The sequence below is a fragment of the Sinohyriopsis cumingii genome, chromosome 11 (genome assembly GCF_028554795.1).
Source record: "Sinohyriopsis cumingii isolate HCF-2022 chromosome 11, ASM2855479v2, whole genome shotgun sequence".
NCBI lineage: Eukaryota > Metazoa > Mollusca > Bivalvia > Unionida > Unionidae > Sinohyriopsis > Sinohyriopsis cumingii.
Window position 1 is genome coordinate 31,378,423 of NC_142971.1, and position 22,278 is coordinate 31,400,700.

General features: G+C 36.0%; 1 protein-coding gene across 2 annotated transcripts in view; it reads right to left on the reverse strand.

Annotated features, from left to right (window-relative positions):
* Positions 1-4,355: 4,355 nt before the first annotated feature.
* The window catches only part of LOC149787854 (uncharacterized), a 136,402-nt gene continuing 118,479 nt past the window's right edge, over positions 4,356-22,278 (reverse strand). For both annotated transcript variants that reach the window (XM_089974078.1, XM_089974077.1), the window contains exons 11-13: positions 21,071-21,229; positions 18,434-18,787; positions 4,356-11,226 (exon numbers count right to left, since the gene is read on the reverse strand). In XM_089974078.1, coding sequence (XP_089830204.1) covers positions 11,101-11,226; positions 18,434-18,787; positions 21,071-21,229 — 639 coding nt within the window. In that variant the 3' untranslated portion in view covers positions 4,356-11,100. The remainder of the gene's footprint in view (positions 11,227-18,433; positions 18,788-21,070; positions 21,230-22,278) is intronic.

Below are 22,278 nucleotides of genomic sequence, written 5' to 3' on the forward strand. Positions count from 1 at the left end.
CCATCATCATGATTGTTGCAGATTGTTGGTATGTCGTTGCTGGCAGTTAGATCATTGCTGAATACACAAGCAGGACAGGGTCCACAGTCTGCTCCACATCATGATTTCAAGTGCAATGTACACCAAGTGACCAAAAAAAGTTCCAAGTCTTAAAAGTATCTTTTGACTTCCGTATTAAGTGTGTGTGTGTGTGTGTGTGTGTGTGTGATTGTGTGTGTGTCAGGCTACACAAATTAATAAAAGAAGAATTGGGCAATGTCACTGTCGTTCTTGATTATTTTAACCCTAATGTCAAATTGTTTTACTTTTGCTACTCAGAATACTGAGCAGATTTTCAGTAAATCGGTATCATTATGGTATCTAAAGACAGAGACAGAAATGAAAGAATATGAACATGGTAAGGTATAGGGCAGATAGTAGATAAATCCAGTAAACATAAATAATATATTGTTTTATCAATTACATTTTTGTATGACAATGATATTAATTTCATATTTTCTCAATCTGTAAGCATATACAACATAACTATAAGAGAAAGAACTATTAAAAACATTAATACAATCATTACAAGAATAATAACATCAATAATGATGACTAATTAGTCTTGGCAGGTATCTCTGGACTGCATGTGTAGTCTCTGTTTTACCAGCAGTTTTATGTACCAATCAAAATCAAACTGATTCAAAACATTGTTGAATTTCTTGGTTTTATCACTGTCCAAAATATTCAGAAGTGCTTCATTTTGTAGCACTATTCAAACAAGACACAGACAAAAAGAACCGAACCAACTTGTTGGCAACATTTGGATACTTGAGGGCATTACATTAATGCTATTTAGGAAAATGCCCTAAATTCCCATCATACTTAAAATTGCATTATTCAGTCAGATGGTACCACAAGAGTTTGGCATTTTGTCTATAAAAGAATTTTTTGTTGGTTGTTTTGTTGTTGACAATATGTTCAACTCCTGTGATGATGCAGAGATGGTATGCTTCAATATCCAGGGCCAGTTTTTTAAATTGTTTTTATTTCACAAGCTGTCTACTGTATATCCTTGTGTACAAGTTGAATCAAGTTGCAAACAACATAGAACCTGATCCACCATCGCAAAATGCATTGGCAGATCAAGATCTATATTGTTTGTCATACTGATTACTCTGAACAAACTGCAATGATAAAGATCTGATGGCACATGTTGGATTTGCAAGCAAATATATGTGGAATTTCATCATAAGCACTGTTATCGTTCTGGTGGCCTAGTGGTTAGAGCGTCTGCCTCAGATGTGGGAGGTCATGGGTTCAATCCCTGGCTGAGTCATACCAAAGACTTACAAAAATGGTACTAACAGCTACCTTGCTTGATGCTCAGCATTAAGAGGTTAGTGTTAGGACTGGTCAGCCTGGTGTCAGGATAATGTGACTGGGTGGGACATCATCCTACATGTCTGCGGCATGATGCCCCAGTGCTAGACATCACTATAAACTGTCACACTGCAGACATCGTAGAGAGAGTGGGGGCCCCGAGTGGCCGAGTGGTCTAAAGTGCTCTCCGTTACGGATCACTGCCATCTCACCTCTGTCTGCGCCGGTTCGAGTCTCAGATTCAGCCAATGTGGGTATGTGAGAAAGCTTGCCAGTAGCTTCTCATGGGTCAGTGGTTCTTTCCGGGGTTTCCCCGGGTTCTTCCTCCACCATTAATACTGGCCGCCATGTATAGCCTATTGTGTGCTGAAAAATGGCGTTAAGCCCCACAACAATAACATCGTAGAGATGTGACTGAAAAATTGTTAAAGCTACATTAAGAATCCAAATGACACACACACTGCTTCCTAAGTTGGTTAATTAGTCCCATTGTAAACCAGTCATCTTGGCAAATAAAGCTACATGTGGTCAATATGAACAATGAAGGTCCCAAACAGGCTGTCGGACTGAATTAGTTATACTTCATTGTTTTGTTAGTACATGCAGATTCCTTGGTTTGGCCAAGAAGAGAATGACTGCATCCCATGCAATAAAACAAGGTGAAGTCGGGTAGTTCAAGCAAAGTTTTGCTCCACTTCATTCAGTCTTGTGAATCCCAGTGATATGTTTTTCTTTGTTTTGCTTCACAGTGCACATAGTTTATGATAATCATTGCCCATCTATACATAGTATGGATGTGCTATATCAAGTTTTGGTTCAACAAGGTTATATTTTTTTAAGGACAACTGCAGAAGAATATTTACCAGACCCTTCCATTATGTCCAAATAAGCTTGTGATAATGCCCAGCATCCATTGACCATCTGTCAAAATTGGTTTGTTACTCTAGAGGTCATGTTTCTGATAAGATTTTAATCAAATTTGGAATGTATGTTTCTATCATTTTTCTTTCTAATATTATGATCTGGGTCATGAACCAGGTTTCAAACCAGCTCCTCTTCACAGCAACCTTGTCACAGAACAACAAGATGCCACTGTATAATACCTCCAAGGTGTGCAGTGGGAAATGGGAGACACCCTGTCCACACCGACCATTAGGTCTTTCTAGAATATGCACTCTGTTCATGCAGAGTACAAACTTAACAACACAGCCCCACTGGGATCTTACCCCATGGTTTTCAAGATCCTAGCTCTCTCAGCCAGTACTTTCAGGTATGGGGTCCAAAGCCCCCGTTAGTGTTGAGTTTGTTTATCATTAGAACGTCCCTTGGGGATTACCATGATGGTTACCCACTCCACTTGAAGAGTCATACCTTAGCTTGGAAGTAGCTTTATATCATGGTGTGGCTGCGAACCCTCTCACACTGCATAGCCAGTTTACAAGACCCCTGCATGTCATAGTTATTCTCAGTGTTGGCCAAAACTCTATCCATCAGATCCAATGATCAATGCTCAGGATTATATGAGTTTAATACCATTTCAGCAATGGATCTCAAGTTCACAATGAGCATTCTAGTGAAGGATCAACAACCAGATAGCATAATTACTTGGGTGCCAGTACAGCTGGCCTCATTTTCCACTCCAAGTGATTGAGTTTTGGCCCCTTTAGGAGTGATCATCTATATAAACCCAACCAACCAATCCCCCAACAAATACAGACCATAATGAATGCCATTTGATCACTGCATCAGCTGGTAATGTTCTCTGGGAAAGGGGCATATGTTTTTTGCATCACCTCAATTGTCTATTACATGAAAATGTAAGAAAGGTTCTAGTAACCAGACTCTTCTGACTCCTGTTGTGGATTTTCTCAGATGGTATCAAGGACAAATCCAGATTCAAGTCCACCACATATGGGTAGTCGGTACCTTTTTTCCTATGCTGAAGATTTTCACTAAACATATCTTTCCCCTTACTCCTCAGATTCCAACCTCTTACTGAAGTAAGGGACTCCACCAACTAATCCTGATAATTCACCTCAAGCATGAAACATCATGAATCAGCTACCTGCTTTCACTGTTACAGCTGAATCAAATGCAAATCGTTTCCATCCAGAAACAAGATGTACCTGCTTTCTGGTTTATATCAAGCAAACCCCCTCTGAAGAAGTTTGTTTGTAGTAATTAGTAGAACAAACAACAAAGACCCTGCAGCTGAACTCGACACACACATAAACACACACACACACACACACACACACACACACATATATATATATAATGCATGTGTGTGCATAGTACATGTATATGGTGTAATATAGCTACAGCTGTATGCATAGGGTATGTATATGGTGATAATATAGTTGCAGCTGTGTGCGTAGTGCATGTAGATGATAATAGCTATGGCAGTATGCATAGTGTATGTATATGGTGTAATAAAATAGATGCATAGTGCATGTATATGTTGATAATAGCTACAGCTGTATGCATAGTGCATGTATATGGTGCAATAAAATAGCTGCAGCTGTGTGCATAGTGCATGTATATGTTGATAATAGCTACAGCTGTATGCATAGTGCATGTATATGGTGTAATAAAATAGATGCAGCTGTGTGCATAGTGCATGTATATGTTGATAATAGCTACAGCTGTATGCATAGTGCATGTATATGGTGTAATAAAATAGATGCAGCTGTGTGCATAGTGCATGTATATGATGATAATATAATAGATGCATCTGTATGCCTAGTGCTTGTATATGTTGATAATGTACTAGTCACAGCTGTGTGCATAATGCATAATCAAACTAAAGGGTATACTAGCATTCATATTCTCAGCTATTATTTCAGTGCAGTAAATATGTTCTTCCTTTACATGGAAGTCTATATATACAATCTTGTCAATATATATAATCATGTCTCCATGCAGCTTATGACATGCTATTTAAAACCAATAGTTCAGTAATGTACAGTTCGAAAGCACAAATAGATTGAACAGCAACTTTCATTCATTTTATTAGTCATTAAGTTGTGTCTTATAATGTGCTAATTTTTAAAAAATTAAACTCTGTCCTTTACTTGCTTTTATGGTGTTTGTATACCTGTTGAATCGCCTTGGATATAACATTTCAAAACCATATGTACAGAAAACCTGGTTTCATATAAAATATTATTCATTAAGATAACCATATTGTTTCTTGTATCTTTCTAAGGATAAGCAAGACATTGTGTGGAAAAGATACCAATTGCTATTATTTTACCAGTGATGTTTCCAACTCGCCATGTACCTTCTCCATATTCATCTTCATTTGCATCTATTCCAATGCTCTTTCACAAGTGGTTGCAGCTGATGGTAAAAACTGAAACAGCTGTATATTCTTTAGTTATGGTTTTATTTAATATCTCTATCTGACAAAATAATTAACGAAAAGTCTCACAAGTAACACTCCTATTTAGTGATTGTTTCTCTATCTGACAAAATAATTAACGAAAAGTCTCACAAGTAACACTCCTACTTTAGTGATTGTTTTTGTTGTTGTGGGGTTTAACGCCATTTTTCAGCACATGATAGGCTATGTATGGCGGCCAGTATTAATAGTTAAGGAAGAACCCGGGAAATCCCTAGGAAGAACCACCGACCTACGAGAAGCTACTGGCAAGCTTTCTCACATACCCACATTGGCCAAATCCTGGACTCGAACCCACCTACTTCAATGACATGTTGCCTATAGCATATCATACAAACATGTGACCACCACTTGTACTCGTCTGATTTGCACGAGTACTTATTTTTCTTTAAACTGCATCCATATATAAACATGCTAACCTAAGCCCATATCCCACACAACAGGTAAGGATATGTATCAACAGCCTCACCGTATCTGTTTTTCTAACATATTGTGATTGGATAACATTTGTTTCATAATACTTGCCTGATCATAATATGGGCACAACCTGCCAAGCCCTTCTTGCTGCTATATCCCTGGATCATGAATATCTGCTCCATTAGTAACTGACAGTTGGTGGGTTTTGAGACCACTTTGGCAGGTAGATGACTTACTGTGTCAATAAAATGAGACGAGATGTGTCAGACCTGGTATTTTAGCTATGCAGGACTGTATTTATGAGGCAGTGATGTAGTCTTAATGTATTATGATCAGCTAAGTATAATCAAAGAAACCTTTTGTATTTTAAATGATGATTTCAATCTTGCTTTGCATTCGATTCCTTGTAAAGGTTAGATTTTGTTGTTTTTTTAAAATAATTTACCAAGTTTTCCTCTCTGGCTATTCAAGTTATCTGGAATTAAAAATATCTTGTTAAAGTAACTTTGAATACCCTTTATTTTGGTGATGGGTACAATTTGGGTTGTATACATTTCTCTGTTTTAATAACTGCTGAATTTAGTGTACTTTGGGCAAGTTCAGGCTCATTTTTCAAGTACATGGGAGCAGCCATTTTGATTAGCTGTCTGCTTTAGATAGTTTCTGTAATTACCAAATGAAAAGAAATTTCAGTCACATTTCATGAAAGAAGCATAAAGGTTTTCCAGTCATATCGCTATGATATCTACAGTGTGGCAGGTTAAAATGATGTCTAACACTGGGGCATCATGCTGCAGACATGTAGCATGATGTCCCAACCAGTCACATTATCCTGACACCAGGCCGACCAGTCCTAACACAGATCTCTTAATGCTGATGACCTGGTGAGGCAGCTGTTAGTACCATTTTTTTTTAGAAGTCTTTGGTATGTATCCGACGCAGTTTGAACCCATGACATCCCGCATCCAGGGCAGATGCTCTAACCACTAGGCTACCGGAGCAGTTCTAGTGCTAGTGTGAAAACAAATATTGAGCTACTGTAAGCTAGTCATTTTAAATTTAATCTTTAGTGTTTTCCTCTAGGGATAGCTTTCACATATCTATTAATAATACTTGTATCTTTGTTTCTGTACTTTGTTGTGTATGCTAGTATTCATAACTCCGTCTTCAGCTAATTGGAAACTGTTGCAAGTTTAACACCATGATTGGCTTGGCTATATATGGCAGCCAGTATAACTGGTGGAGGAAGAAGCCAGGAAAACCCTGGTAAGAACCACTGACTCACAGGAAGCTACTAACAAACTTTCTCACATCCCCACTTTGGCTGAGCCCGAGATTAGAGTCTCTCTCACACACGGACAGAGGTGAGATGGCAGTGATCTATAAAGGCAAGCATTTTAGACCATTTGGACCCCTTGAAAAGTGAACTTTAAAATATATATATTTAAATTTCATTTAATATTTTGTAAACATAAGTACAGATATTACACTGGGTAGTTAATATGTGAAAAGTCATATATAATGATATGTAAATTTTCTGCTATGAGAGAATGTATTTATCTGAATTATCCATAATTTGTCCTCATCGCTTGGTCTTACCCATGAAATGCAAAACTATGGGTTGGTTTTGTGTTTTGTGGGTTTAGCACATTTTTCAGCACATAATAGGCTATACATGGTGGCCAGTATATTAAACGGAGAAAAAACCTGGGAAAACTCCAGGAAGAACAGATTGGCCAAGCTGAGACTTGAACCCATGCAAACTAAGATGAGATGCAAGTGACCTTTAATGGTGAGCACCTTAGACCACTCAGCAACCCAGGGTCCAACAAAAATGATGTACTTACGACATCATATGAATACTAAACAAATTACATTCTCAAAGTCTGCATAATAAATGAATGGATAGGTAATATAATACCTTGTGTACTTGCTTATAAGTTGAGTCCAACTGCAAACTGCACAATGTGCCATCAGGTCTAGTTTTATGCAGTTTTGGAGTAATTAGTAAAACAACAGAGACCCTGATATGTAGGTGCATTATGTGATGGAAGATCGGGGTCTATTTTGTTTACAGTTGGACTCCACTTAAAGCGAGTATATATGGTACCAGTAGAGGTAGTACTTTTGTTTTGACCTATCAAAAAATTCAGATGATTAAATACAGTACAAAGATTTGTAACATTTATATGTAAAATTTTTAAAATTTTGATTTATATTTTTAACATCCACAGTAAAATATTTAAAACATCACATCTAGGCTTTAACAGAAATGCCACATTATATTCATTTGCTAGTTTTGTGGTAATATCTATCCAAAAGCATAAAAATATTCCCCAGAATGGTAATGTTTTACCCTTATTTTTTTTTTTTAAGGAAATGACTGCATTATGTTATTAGAATTTGACACATATCAGCATCATATCATAAAACTAGAATTAGGTCTGGTTTTCAAACTCCTTTTCAAATGTGGATATGCTGATGATCAGATATGTGCCATTTTTATTCAGAACCAATTAATTATTACAAGATGTGTATTAGTGATAACACCATATCAAGGTCACCATTCCAGCTTAAGTAGTGACAAGACGATTTTCAAGATGGCCACTATGGTGTATACAGTATTTCAGTGAAAACTCCATACTGGTATGACCATCTTTCCTGGAGAAGTAGTCATAAAATAATTTTCAGGATGGCGGCTATTTTGAAGGTTATATCAGCATGATTTTACTAAGCAAATAACTATATATTGTTGGTATTCAGAAGAATTAGCTTTTGTGAAATTTAGGAAGTTACATTGGCATCATTTTCTTTGAGGATGAGCTACATGTAGTGATAAGAGTTTAAGTGAAAACATTATTTTATATGGCCATTCCTTCAAAAGTAGTACTTAAAAATAAGATTTTCAAGATGGCTGCAAATAACCAGGACAAGTTTTGTTTAGAACCAAGATATGTCTTCTAGTGAATACCTTATGTCATTGTTGTTATAGGGTTTAACGCCATTTCTCCGCACATGATGGGCTATACATGGTGGCCAGTATAAATGGTGGAGGAAGAACCCGGGAAAACCCTGGAAAGAACCACCGCCCCACGAGAAGCTACTGGCAAGCTTTCTCACGTACCCACATTGGCCGTGCCCGAGACTCACACCCACACAAGTGAGACGGACCATGTCTGTAACAAGTAGCTGTAACAAGATCTTCAAGATGGCTATCATGGCCGTCTGATAGCACCATGTTGACATGACCATCTACTCAGGATGAGTAGCAATAACATGATTTCAGGATGACCACTGTGGCAACAATACTGGATGTATGATTAGTACCAATTATCATTCAGAACCAACTAGACAGTATAAGAAGTCATTTAGTGAAAGCAGCATGTCAATATGATCATTCATTCATGAACGAGTACTGATGAGATTTTCAAGATGGCCGCATGGCAGCCATATTAGATGTCCAAGGGGCACCATTTTAAATTGGGACCATTTAGTTGTCATAAAGGTCTTTTTGTGAAAATCCCACGTAAATATGACCATCTGTTCTGTTCTGAAAAATTAAGATTTTCCAGATTGCTGCCACAATCTCATTTCAACATGAATTTCATTTAGGACCATTTATCCAGACCTCACAAGAATTCTTCAAGTGAAAACCCCATGCTGATATGACTGTCCTTTAGGTGGTGCTCTACACTTATGTATTTCGAATAGGGTTAGATTCTTAAAGAAATAGAATTCCCATGATTTTCTCACTGGTTGTATTGGCTATTTAAAACTGATCTAGTGTCTCTTGGATATTATTAAAAGAACTTTTAATTCCCTCTACTTTGGTATATGATTGATGGGTGTAACTTGGGTTATTAGAGTATACAGACTGGCCTTACTTCTTATGTGCACATATTAAAAAACTACTAGCTCCACTTGGTCATTTTCACTCAGAGGACTTAAGTGGTAAATTGTAAAAAATAAAAGGAGTTGGTAACATTTGTTTTTCATTTGACATATTTGCTAATTCATTCATTGCACCACAGATAACTAACATTACATAACAGTTTGTCCTTTCTAATGGTTTCAAGATAATTATAATTATGATAATAATTCTAATAATAGTTACAGAAGAAGTAATCTACCTTAATGTTCTCTAACATATGATACTGATCGCACAAAAAAGAATCAAGAAATAGCAAACCATAATTTTTCACAGTATTTACACAGAAACCACTGTTGCTTACGGGATATTTACATCAAGTCCAATACAACAGTTAAATCACAGCCTAAATCTATTACATCTCAATATATATAACACAACTAAGTAATGTTCTGAAAATGGGTATTAATTAGTGGGACACAATTCAATTGCATCATCAATTCTGATTATCAATTGTCATCAAAATTTATGGTCTTTATAATTATCACAGATATATGTAGCACAATAAAAAAAAACTGCTTGATCAGCAATTGCTCTTATTCATCATTTTATGAAAATATAAAGACATTTTTTGTCCTCTTTTCAGGTGGTTAAAAATAATACATATATTGCTACCCAATAAATAACTACACTTCTGTTTGAGCCAAAAAATACACTACTGTTGACAAGCAAGTTTTCACAGTGGGCTAACTAATCAAAACTGCTGTTACTGATTTTTTCTATGATGACAGAATTTTTTTCCCTTATAATTGCCAATGCTGAATGTTTAATGTTTAAATCATGCAGGAGAAGAAAAGAAATTCTGAGTTCAAAGAGCTTACCTACCTACCCAATACTAATATACAAGGGACAGCACACCTGAACTTCATTAAGTATGCCTTTGTGTTTAAAACATAAAATTACATATAGACAGAAATGAATGCCACAAGATGCACAGCTATGTAATGAGACAAGGAACCACACTGTATTCTGGAACAATGTTGTAGTATTTTGTCCTGCTGACAGTGTGTTATGACTGCTGCATTTGAAAGTTTAGTTTTGATGTCAAATGTGCCAATCCGGAGTTGAGATTTCACAATACATAATTCTTTAGTGTACATAAGAGGTCAAAGTACATTACTACTTGAAACAAAAATGTCTGCAAGTGGAAATACTATCCTTTTCCAAATAATTAACATCCATGACTGGCTTACTAACAAGCACTATCCACAGATATGGTGGAGAAAGATTTACATTCACAACTCTGTATGTAAAATTATCATCTAAATCATACCAGCATGTTGCTAGTATGACTACTGTTTTAGAAATGGCTAAATCTTTAAAATAAAAGGATATTTTCAGGCCTTTGGTTTATTTTTGTGGCTCATCAATTCTGAATTTAAACATGATTACTTTCAAAGCAGTTTTCAAATGCTTCCAAATTTCTTCATCAAGAAACAGCAAGCCCTGAAGCTGTCGGTTGTCAGAAGGATTTACAAGCACTTTAGTAAATGATAAAGGTGCAGATAGCAAAAGAAATCTAAGTTACAGTGATATAAATATAGAGCAAATTTATTCAATCGGGTATCCCATTACTGTCAAAATGTCTTTAACAGGCACAAGAAGTTTATTGATGTGCAACTAAATGAAGACAAGTCGGAATTGAAGAATAGCTTAGAACATTAGAATCGACTGTGAATTGAAACCCGTCAGAGAATAATTAAAATACAAAACAATATTGATTATTTGAACTAAGAAACTTAAACAAATATCTGATGTGAATAAATAATTATGATAAAATTCTTAACAAACAAGGAATAACTGATCCCCTTCCACTGGTATGCATTATATACTGTAATGGTGTCCCAGTTATTTCAAGCCCACTATATTTGCATGGACTTTCTAGAGTGTGAATCTGTAGTGAGCCCAAGTTAGTACAGGACAGCCTGCACTTGAGATACAAAGTCTATAATTGCCCCATGAATCACGAATGTACTGATTGTTGTCCCATTCATTCTAAACATTCAAGGACATGGATCTGCAATGTGTCAAGGTCAGGACAGGGCAGTCCACACTTGGGACATGTCATCTGTGGTTCTCCCTCCTCCTGACTCCCACCACTGGCTCGAGAGCTAGGCTGAAAAATGAGGACAAAATATAATCACAATAAAGGCAGTGCTATATGATTCTGGTTACTTTTACTTAAAAAAACGATACTATGTCTAGTTTATGAAAGAAGGAAAAATATTTGCCTCAAGTTCCTAGAAAATCACTCTAAATGACCCTGAATAATAACTGACGATCAGCCCATCTCTTCCAATGTGTATCAAATCTGATCATAACTTTCAAAATATAAATGTAAAAATGAAGAAAGAAAAAAAAAATGACAATAGGTTACAATGGTTTAAACAATACTGCAGTCTATCTTTATTTTTGTATTTCTTTCTTTGCAAACAAAGCAAATGGTATTTTGTGATAAGAATCAATATTTTAAAAAATCAAAAATGCTCCTGGTTGGGTTTGAATATATCTTGTTGCATATAAACGTGATCAATTATTCTCAGTAAAATTTATCCTCTGGATCTGTGAAAAATGTTCAGGTAAATTCATGGATCATCTGATCTTGTGCATATAATTCAAAGTTAGAATACAAAGTGCATATAATTCAAAGTTAGAATACAAATTTCATTTTCAGCTTACTTGGCTTCTATGGTATAGCCCTGCATATGCCCATCAACCTTTGCTATTTTTTAATTCTTTCTCCAAAACTACTGGACCAATTTCAACCAAACATGACAAAAAGCATCCTGGCATAAATACATATGGTGCCACTTTGCCATCAAATATGGCTGTCATTACTAAAATAAGAAAACCTTCTCAAACATTGCTACCAGACTTTGACTCAAATTTACAGAAAGCATCCACGTGAGGTTTTTCAAGTTGGTACAAAAACTGCTGATCTGCCATCAATTATGGCCACCTTTAAACAACATACAGGATATAAATTCAATTAAAAGTTTATTGTACTTATAAAATAATCTTTGGCATAACAATGGCAAATCTTGTCACAGCACAATGCTTCAGCCAAGCTCTGAATTCACCTATAGTTCATAAGGTTATGAAGAATGTTAGGCACCTGATATGTGGGGCCGTAAGGGGCTGATGCAAGGTATATAGGATAGTGATAACTAAAACTTGACAAGTCTAATCTTGAGGATTGCTTTGATATGAAAAACAGCAGCCAATACTCCACACATGCACCGCAGAAAGTGGGTATGAAGTATATGGGCATAATAGTTGAGTATATTTAAGTACTGACATAAAATGAAGTTGTGAATGCATGAAAATAAGCAATGGCCCCAAAGAAGTGAAGGTGAGCACCATGATTATGGACGCCATTATTAACAATTGGACTTCTAATAAAACACCACTACTTAGAATCTGATGAATTTGGAGAGAAAGCATTTTTGCATACTTCCATTTCACGTCATTACAAATAATGATGATCTGCCATCAAATATGGCTACAGCTACTTGGATAGAAAAATGTTTAAATTACAGCTTCAAAAATACTGCTCAACAGTATTTGACCAAATATGACAGAAAACATCCTGGTCTTCAGGGCTTTAAAGTCTGTGCAAATGGTGCCAATCTACCATCAAATGTGACTGCTGTTACTGAAAATTGAAACTCATCTAAATAATTTCTTCTCTGAAACTATTCAACAGAATTTGACCAGATCTGACATAAAGCATTTTACTACAATGGGCTTGAAACTCTGTATTAATGGTGTCAACTGACCATTAAATATGGCAGCTGTTACTAAGTTGAAATATTAGCCTGAAACAAATTACCTCGAATACTATGCAACCAAATTTTTACATTTTAACATGTACAGTTTTAAAGTTTGTATAAATTGTGCAGATTCATCATCAAATATGGTTGACAGTACTAACAACAAAACCCTCAAATGACTACATCTCAAAAACTGTCCTTCAGATTTTGACTAAATTATAAGAAAGCAATCTTGCATCAAGTTCTTTCAAGCTAGTACATATGATGCTGATCTGTCATCAAATATGGCCACCATTTTTAATTGTGGAAAATCCTTTACACAACCTATTTTCAAAACAGTCCCTGAAATGAGCTAATATTCCACTTGCTGAAAAGAATTTCCTGGAATCCAAGATAATACCATTCTTCCTTATAACTGCTGATTGTTAAAACAATGTCTGATATTCCAAAGTCGTCAAATGATTTTCTGGATGGCCAAAACTGTGGCCACACAATGTATGATTGGAGCTATCTTAATTTCAAACCAACTATTCATCATAAGTTTTTGGTGAAAACCCCATGTCATCCAGTCATGAAGAGTAATGATGAGATGACATTCAAGATGGAAGTCGGATCACAATCATTTTCATTTATGATCAACTAGACACCATAAAAGTCTTGGAATAAAAACTCCAGGTCGATACGACTTTTCATTTAGAAGCAGTAGTGATAAGATTTTGAGGATGACTGCTATGGTGGCCATAGTGGATGTCAGATTGGCACCATTTTCATTTAGGTGCAACATTACAAATAACAAACGTCTCTGGTGAAACTTTGGTCCATTCATAATAATTGGAATTATATAAACCCTCATGCACAATTGTGCTCACGCCACTATAATTAAACTCAACAAAACTCTACACAGGTTCACATTTTAAAATTGGTTTTTGATGAAATACCATGCGATGAATGTCATTATCATTAATTAATATTACATTATCTTTACTGTTTATATGTACTGTACAACAAAATCATAAGTATGGATATACATCTCTCCCAAATTTATGTTCCACACTAGATTATTATATCCTGCTCACTTTAATCCTATAAATGAAATCATCCCTAGCTTAAAACTATACACCGATCTTAGTTTGTTCAGTTACTCAACTCGCCAATATCAAACAACAATTGGCTTTGACCCTCTACCCTAATGATAAAAACTGCCTTGCTTTCAAATTTGATATATTTACACTTCTGAGTTACTATCAACATAACTGGATTTAGGAGTATAAGCAAAATGAGAAATGTTTGCACTTCACTTCACATGATATTCCTTTATGTAAACAATGACTTCCTCAGGAAGCAAAAATTCAGTTTTGAATAGACTGAATGGTCAATGTGGATACATCCTAGTGACTGCTTAAGGCAAGCAGAAACATTGTTGGTTAGAAAAACAGCTTCCACCTGACTGGGGGGTGGGGAACCATTAAATACAGGACATTTAAATTTGTGAACAGGTGACCACTTATTAAAGGTTTGATTTCTCTCTCTCTCTCTCTACATATATATATATATATATATATATATATATATATATATATATATATATATATATATATATATATATATATATATATATATATATATATAGTTGCAAAAAGCCTATTTGGTCATGAGCTAAACACAAAACTTACACAGGTAAACTGAGAAATGAAGATCACAGTGACATTCTTTGGTGGTACGATTGAAAGAGATACATACAATCATCTAATCTGAGGATTCTGACATGAATCAAACTGAAGAGATGAACTTAAAACTGAAATTCAACCAAAGTCAGTGAACCACAAAATACTGGTCACAGTGACCAAGTTTCATTATTCTAGGCATAACAATATATGTAAATAGGGTGCAAAAAACGACAATTAAATAATAAAACTTGACCAATAATATACATATATGTACAAAGTTAGCTCCCTCCCCAAGGTTTGGTGCTGTGACACCCATTCCAAACCGCAAACTGTAGAACGAGGAAGGAAGGGAGAATTGTTGTGTGTGTGATTTGGATTTTTAACATAGCTTTAAGTCATATTGCTACGACGTCTGCAGTGTGGCAGTTTATAGTGATGTCTAGCACTGAGGCATCATGCCGAAGACATGTAACATGATGTCCCACCCACACACATTATCCTGACACCAGGCCGACCAGTCCTAACACTAACCTCTTAATGCTGAGCGCCAAATGAGGCAGCTGTTAGTACCATTTTTGTAAGTCTTTGGTATGACTCAGCCGGGGATCAAACTCACGACCTCCTACATCTGAGGTGGACGCTGTAACCACTAGGCCACTGGAGTGGTCAGAGAATTGCTGACATTCAGTGATTGTTGCACATGCCTAAATATTTTTATTTATGCAGATACTGAAGTAATACAACAGCTTACCTCTAATTGGTAAAGATAAGCTAATAAATGAAGCTGATCCACCATCAAATATGGCCAGCACTACAAGACACAGAAAAGCATTTAAACAAAAAAGCACTCAAAGAGTTTGTCCAACTCTAACAGAATGCATCCTGGAATAGTCTTTTCAATAATAGGCAAGTAATGCTCCTGTAACATCATACACAGATGAAAATGCACTGTGTGTGGCATAGTATATTATCAACTAATTTCATAACATACAGTCAAAAGCACTGGAATAAGTTCTACAGAAGTATCCTACTGGCCACATTTCTTGCCCAACTGCTCTTACATTTGGTTGGTTATGGGTTTAATGCCAGTTTCAGTACATAATGGAGCATACATGGCAGGAAGTATAATTTTGTAGAGGAAAAACCCCAGAAAGAACCACCACTGCACTGGAAGCTTTTGTTGTTGTTATAGGGTTTAATGCCATTTTTCAGCACACGATAGGCTATATATGGCGGCCAGTATTAATGGCGGAGGAAGAACCAGGGAAAATCCCTGGAAAGAACCACTGACCCGTGAGAAGCTACTGGCAAGCTTTCTCACATACTCACATTGGCTGAATCTGAGACTCAAACACATGCAGAAAGAGGTGAGATGACAGTGATCCATAACGGAGAGTGCTTTAGACCACTCGGCCACCCACTGGAAGTTAATGACAAGCTTTCCCACATACTCATGTTGGCCAAGCCTATGACTTGAACTTATGTGATAAAGGAGTTGTCAGTAATCTGAAAAGCCAAGTGCCTAAGACCACTTGGCCAATAGGGGCAATGACTATAAGGGATACATCAGCAATCTCAGGCCAACCTAAGCCTCTTCTTAATACAATAAATGTTTACAACACTACCCCTCCGGTGGCCTAGTGGTTAGAGTGTCTGCCTCGGAAGTGAGAGGTTGTGGGTTCGAACCCTGGCTAAGTCATAACAAAGACTTACAAAAATGGTACTAACAGCTGCCTCACTAGGCGCTCAGCATTAAGAGGTTAGTGTAAGGACTAGTTGGCCCGGTGTCAGGATAATGTGACTGGGTGGGATATCATGCTACATGTCTGCGGCATGATGCCCCAGTGCTAGACATCACAGTAAACTGCCACACTGCAGACATCATAGCGATATGACTGAAAAATTGTTAAAGCTATGTTAAAAAATCCTAATAACACATAACACACTTAGTTACCCCCAAAAAACCCAGCAAAAGTATTTTGACTGGGACTTGTCTGAATCGATAATGTTGCACTAATATACATGTACTTACACATTCATGTAACAGCTATCCAGGTGTCTAAACATACCATGGAAAGAGTACTTCTGATCCTACTATTTATCATGCTTCCACATAGCCAAAACTTAACAATGCCCTTTATTAACAACACTAAAAGAAATCACTAAAACTGTCCACATAACCAAAACTTAACAATGCCCTTTATTAACAACACTACAAGAAATCACTAAAACTGTCCACATAACCAAAACTTAACAATGCCCTTTATTAACAACACTACAAGAAATCACTAAAACTGTCCACATAACCAAAACTTAACAATGCCCTTTATTAACACTAAAAGAAATCATTGAAACTGTCCACATAACCAAAACTTAACAATGCCCTTTATTAACAACACTACAAGAAATCACTAAAACTGTCCACATAACCAAAACTTAACAATGTCCTTTATTAACACTACAAGAAATCACTGAAACTGTCCACATAACCAAAACTTAACAAGGCCCTTTATTAACACTACAAGAAAGCATTGAAACTGTCCACATAACCAAAACTTAACAAGGCCCTTTATTAACAACACAACAAGAAATCACTAAAACTGTCCACATAACCAAAACTTAACAATGCCCTTTATTAACAACACTACAAGAAATCATTGAAACTGTCCACATAACCAAAACTTAACAATGCCATTAAAACTGTCCACATAACCAGAACTTAACAATGCCCTATATTAACAACACTACAAGAAATCACTAAAACTGATAAAGACAATAGCCAGTGGATGAAAGTATTGTGCAAGATTAGGATATCAATATGGTTGGAGAATTTAAAGAGTGGCAGGGTATATTATCAACTAATCTCTGATGTACAGTATTATGGTGTCAATATGGTTGGAGAATTTAAAGAGTGGCATGGTATATTATCAACTAATCTGATGTACAGTATTATGGTGTCAATATGGTTGGAGAATTTAAAGAGTGGCAGGGTATATTATCAACTAATCTCTGATGTACAGTATTATGGTGTCAATATGGTTGGAGAATTTAAAGAGTGGCAGGGTATATTATCAACTAATCTCTGATGTACAGTATTATGGTGTCAATATGGTTGGAGAATTTAAAGAGTGGCAGGATATATTATCAACTAATCTCTGATGTACAGTATTATGGTGTCAATATGGTTGGAGAATTTAAAGAGTGGCAGGATATATTATCAACTAATCTCTGATGTACAGTATTATGGTGTCAATATGGTTGGAGAATTTAAAGAGTGGCAGGGTATATTATCAACTAATCTCTGATGTACAGTATTATGATGTCAATATGGTTGGAGAATTTAAAGAGTGGCATGGTATATTATCAACTAATCTCTGATGTACAGTATTATGGTGTCAATATGGTTGGAGAATTTAAAGAGTGCCATGGTATATTATCAACTAATCTTTCCATGAACAATATTTCTTTAATAATAAATCAAGGGACATATATTATGAATTTCATCTTATAAGTTACTGACATTAAAATTTGTAACAAAAAGGGAGGACAGCAGATTTAAGTAACACGTTTTAAACTTTCATGCAAAATCAGAATTGTTGTTTTTGTTTTGGGTTTAACACCACTCCTCAGGGCTAGATATGCTAAATATGGTGGCCAGTATAACTGGTGGAGGAATAACCTGGGGAAAACCTCAGTAAGAACCACCCACCCACGGGAAGCTACTAGCAGCTTTTTCACATACCCACACTGACCAAGCCTTAGACCTGAACCCAGCTGGACAGAGGTGAGATGACAGTGATCAATAAAGGCAAGCGCTTTAGACCACTCTGCCACCCATGGCTCCAAATCAGAATTGTATTAACTATTTTTACAAGAAACACACCTGACTAAGTGAGGGAGACTGCTGACCCATTCTTACTCCCTGATTGGTTAGTTCACTATTGACAAGATGACCAGGAATCTGTGGTGTGTATCTAGCTGATGGCTGATTCTGGTACTGATGATGTTGCTGAGGCTGTAGTTGGTTCTGAACCTGTCGCTGATAAGTGGTGCCACCATGGGCATGCCGCTGCTGCATCTCTGCCAGAGATTTCTTTGACAATTGTTCGATCTCTTCAATCAGCTGCTGGTTTTGGATTTCTAAATTCTTCATGTCTGTTAAGATTCTTTCCTTCTCTGTATGCTGCATTTCACGTGCCTCTCTCTCTGCATCAAAATCCTGCTTCCAAATATCAGCCTGCGGAAAGAAACAAGAAAAGATGCTGACACAATCTTACAAAAAATGTATCATCCTAAAATAAAAATGATTTTAATATACAGAGCACTGACATTTTACTTCAGTACACTGATTGAGGCAAACAAGGAACATGAAAATCTATTTCTTTCCAAACAATGAGTAACTGATCTAAATTTAGGGGTCTTTTTACAATAAGAAAGTGATCTGCAATTTGACAAATTTTTTATCCCCACAGAACTAGGCTGGCTAACAGTGTATCCCCACAGTAAAGACATTGTCTGGCTAAATTTCTTTCCTCACAGTAAAGACATTGTCTGGCTAAATGTGTATCCACACAGTAATGGCCTATGCTGGCTAAATTTGTATCCACACAGTAAAGGCCTGGGCTGGCTACTTTAGGTGTAGATAACTTTAATACATGCAAAACATTATTACACAAAGGCATCAAGGCACAATCACTTTGATAGCCAGTATTTTGCATACCTGAGCTTGTAATTTATTTATGATACATACTATAGTCTTGGATAATTCAACTATCAGTTGGAAAAAAATCTTGTATCCTGCAATTTGTTCAGAGTTTAAATCATTTCCTGGGCAACTAAAGTTTCATTCACTTGCCTCAAATTATGCGTACTATTGCACTGAAACCTTTTGAAATATGTGCAATTTCATGCGAAGTAGAAAACTTTTTGATTTTTCAAACTGAAATGATAAATGTTTCCATACTCCTTTCATTTTATTTTAGCAAACGTCATGATGAACCAGAGATCACAGCTTCTGAAATACAATAAGTTTTTTGATGTTGACAATATCACTTATTCTTAATCACTCTATGTCAAGATCATGCTCAGTGACAGATAAATGAGCTAAATACAAGATTTAACTAAAACAATTTTGGAAAAATATCCTTGTTAGCTATTTTTGCAACGGATGAGACCTCCTGAATTATCAGAATATATCCATGAAGTTTCATTAAAGTTGCTTGACAGTAAATTCAAATGAATGGAGCTTGGCACTGACATGTATGCCAACAACAATGGTAGCAACACTAACAGAAACATGATACATGTAACTTGGCACTAACACCCATGCCAATAACAACAACACTACCAAACAAGTGACAGGTTTACTTCATAACAAAAGAATTATCATAACAAGCAAATTAAGTGAATTGTCCCCCGCCTCCTGTGGTCAGGTCATAAAAAGTACACAAATCTGTGGTAAGGTCATAAAAAGTATACAATTCAGAAATTGGATGGTTACCTATGTGACGAGGTTATACAATTACTATGCAGACATGAAAAGTAACCACGTTTCATGTCTCTCTCTCTCTCTCAAATGGCATTCAAATAAAAGCAAAAAAATGGGACAGAAATTAATCAGTGATGATGTTGCTGTTATAGGGTTTAACGCCATTTTTCAGCACAAGATAGGCTATATATGGCGGCCAGTATAAATGGTGGAGGAAGAACCATGGAAAGACCCACTGACCCATGAGAAGCTACCAGAAAGCTTTCTCACATTCCCACATTGGCCGAGCCAGAGACGCAAACCCACGCAGACTGAGGTGAGATGTCAGTTATCCTTAATGGTGTGCACTTTAGACCACTCGGTGTCCCCAATCAGAGATGATAAGCTTGAAGATAAAATATTGACTATGATACACGAGATGCCATCATCAAGACATGTAAGGTTCCCCCCGAAAGCTCAAATAGCAAATCAGAAAAAAAGGCAACTATGAAATTCATACCTGTGAACTCATCCTTTAAATTAGGACCCCAAATATGTAATGAAGCCCATCTTATATTGATGATATACAAATATACCAAGTTTCATTCATCTTAGATCATAAGCTTTAGAGCAAAAAGGAAAATTTTATTAAAGCATAAAATATCCTATAGTTCTGTGATTCAAACTTAATTGTTATGAAAATTAAAGACTGGGATGGAAATCATGACATTAAACTTCAAATTTTAAACAACAACTTTAATTAACCTTAAAAATATGATCCTAAATAAGGTAGATAACATACCTTCTAATGACGTTGCACAACCATACAAGTTTCATTTTAAATTGTAGACTGAAAGTTTTGGGACTTGGAACAAGAGCTTGATCTTCTTGTTTAAAAACTTTTGAAAACATGGGGCAAAGTTTAATTCCTTAATTCCAAATGGATTTAAGTTATAAAGCAGAAACAAAAGTTTTTGTTGGAGGGATGTATGGCAACATGGATACTCTGTTCCTTGCTTTTCACAAAAAAAAAGGCATGGTACAATAACTAACCTGAGCCTTCAGGACTGGTACAGTGGTTTCTAATTCATCCTTCAGTTTGGCATTCAGTTCCTTTAGTTCCTTGATCTGCTCATCACGATATGCAATGGCTTCCTCAGCTGCAATTATCTGAGCTGCCAAACGATTTATTTCCTCCACACTCTGCGGATTCTGAATTATAATTATAAATTATTATCAAATGCATAATTTATAGAGCTGATAAGAATCAAATTTTCCTGTCAGCCAAACCAAAAAAACTCTGAATCATCTTAATCTAATACAATGACACTGTAGGGGTCTCAAATACATTCTCTGGAGATTCAAATGAAAAATATATATCTGAAGGAGATATGTATACAAGTGTTATATTTCCCATTTATCTTCAGGCTCTGAAGAAACTCAACTGTTCTATTATTGCTGAATACAGAGGGTAAAGGGCAGAACTTGATTATCTGTTAAACTAAATCTGGGAGCAGCTAAAACAATTCTTTGGTTAGTGATTTGTTCACAATCAAGATCCCACAGACATGTGGCTAATACAATTTTTGATACACTGTGTGCAGGTCTCCAGAATTTGTCACATTAGTACACTTCAGGCATGTCTGACAGGACAGATTTTTTGACCAATTATAAAATGACCAAATTGGATGTTGGACTCTTTGGGTTGGCTATTTGCAGGACTGACTAAAAGTGCATCTGGCAGAACAAATATTTAACAACAGTGCACACATTTTGTTTAGCTCTTCCTGAACGATACATAAAGACTTTATTCATTGTTGATATAATGCTATATCATGTTCATCACCAACTTCCAAAATTACATATTACCTTTTCAAAAGTATAGTGAACAGAAATGGTCATGTGAGCAGTGTGACTATTCTGAATTCTGACATTATCATTTCCATGCGAGTCATAATTTGATATACAGGTGATTTAGCATGTTTTAATTTGTTCCATTTGTAAAGTAATTAATTCAACATTGCATAGTTTACATTTCAATTTCTTTGTTTCTTTTCCAAACATGCTGCCTAACTCACAGGATAAACAAGTGAATATTCAAAAACCAGTTTTCTATCTGAATTGTTTCAAAATAGTATTCAATAATTTGATCCCTTGCTCAATATTAAATTTCTTTTAAATATAGCCTATAGGTAAAATTGAAATCAAGCCCACAACTTCATCAAAAATATTTTTTCCATGTAGATATTATTATTATTATT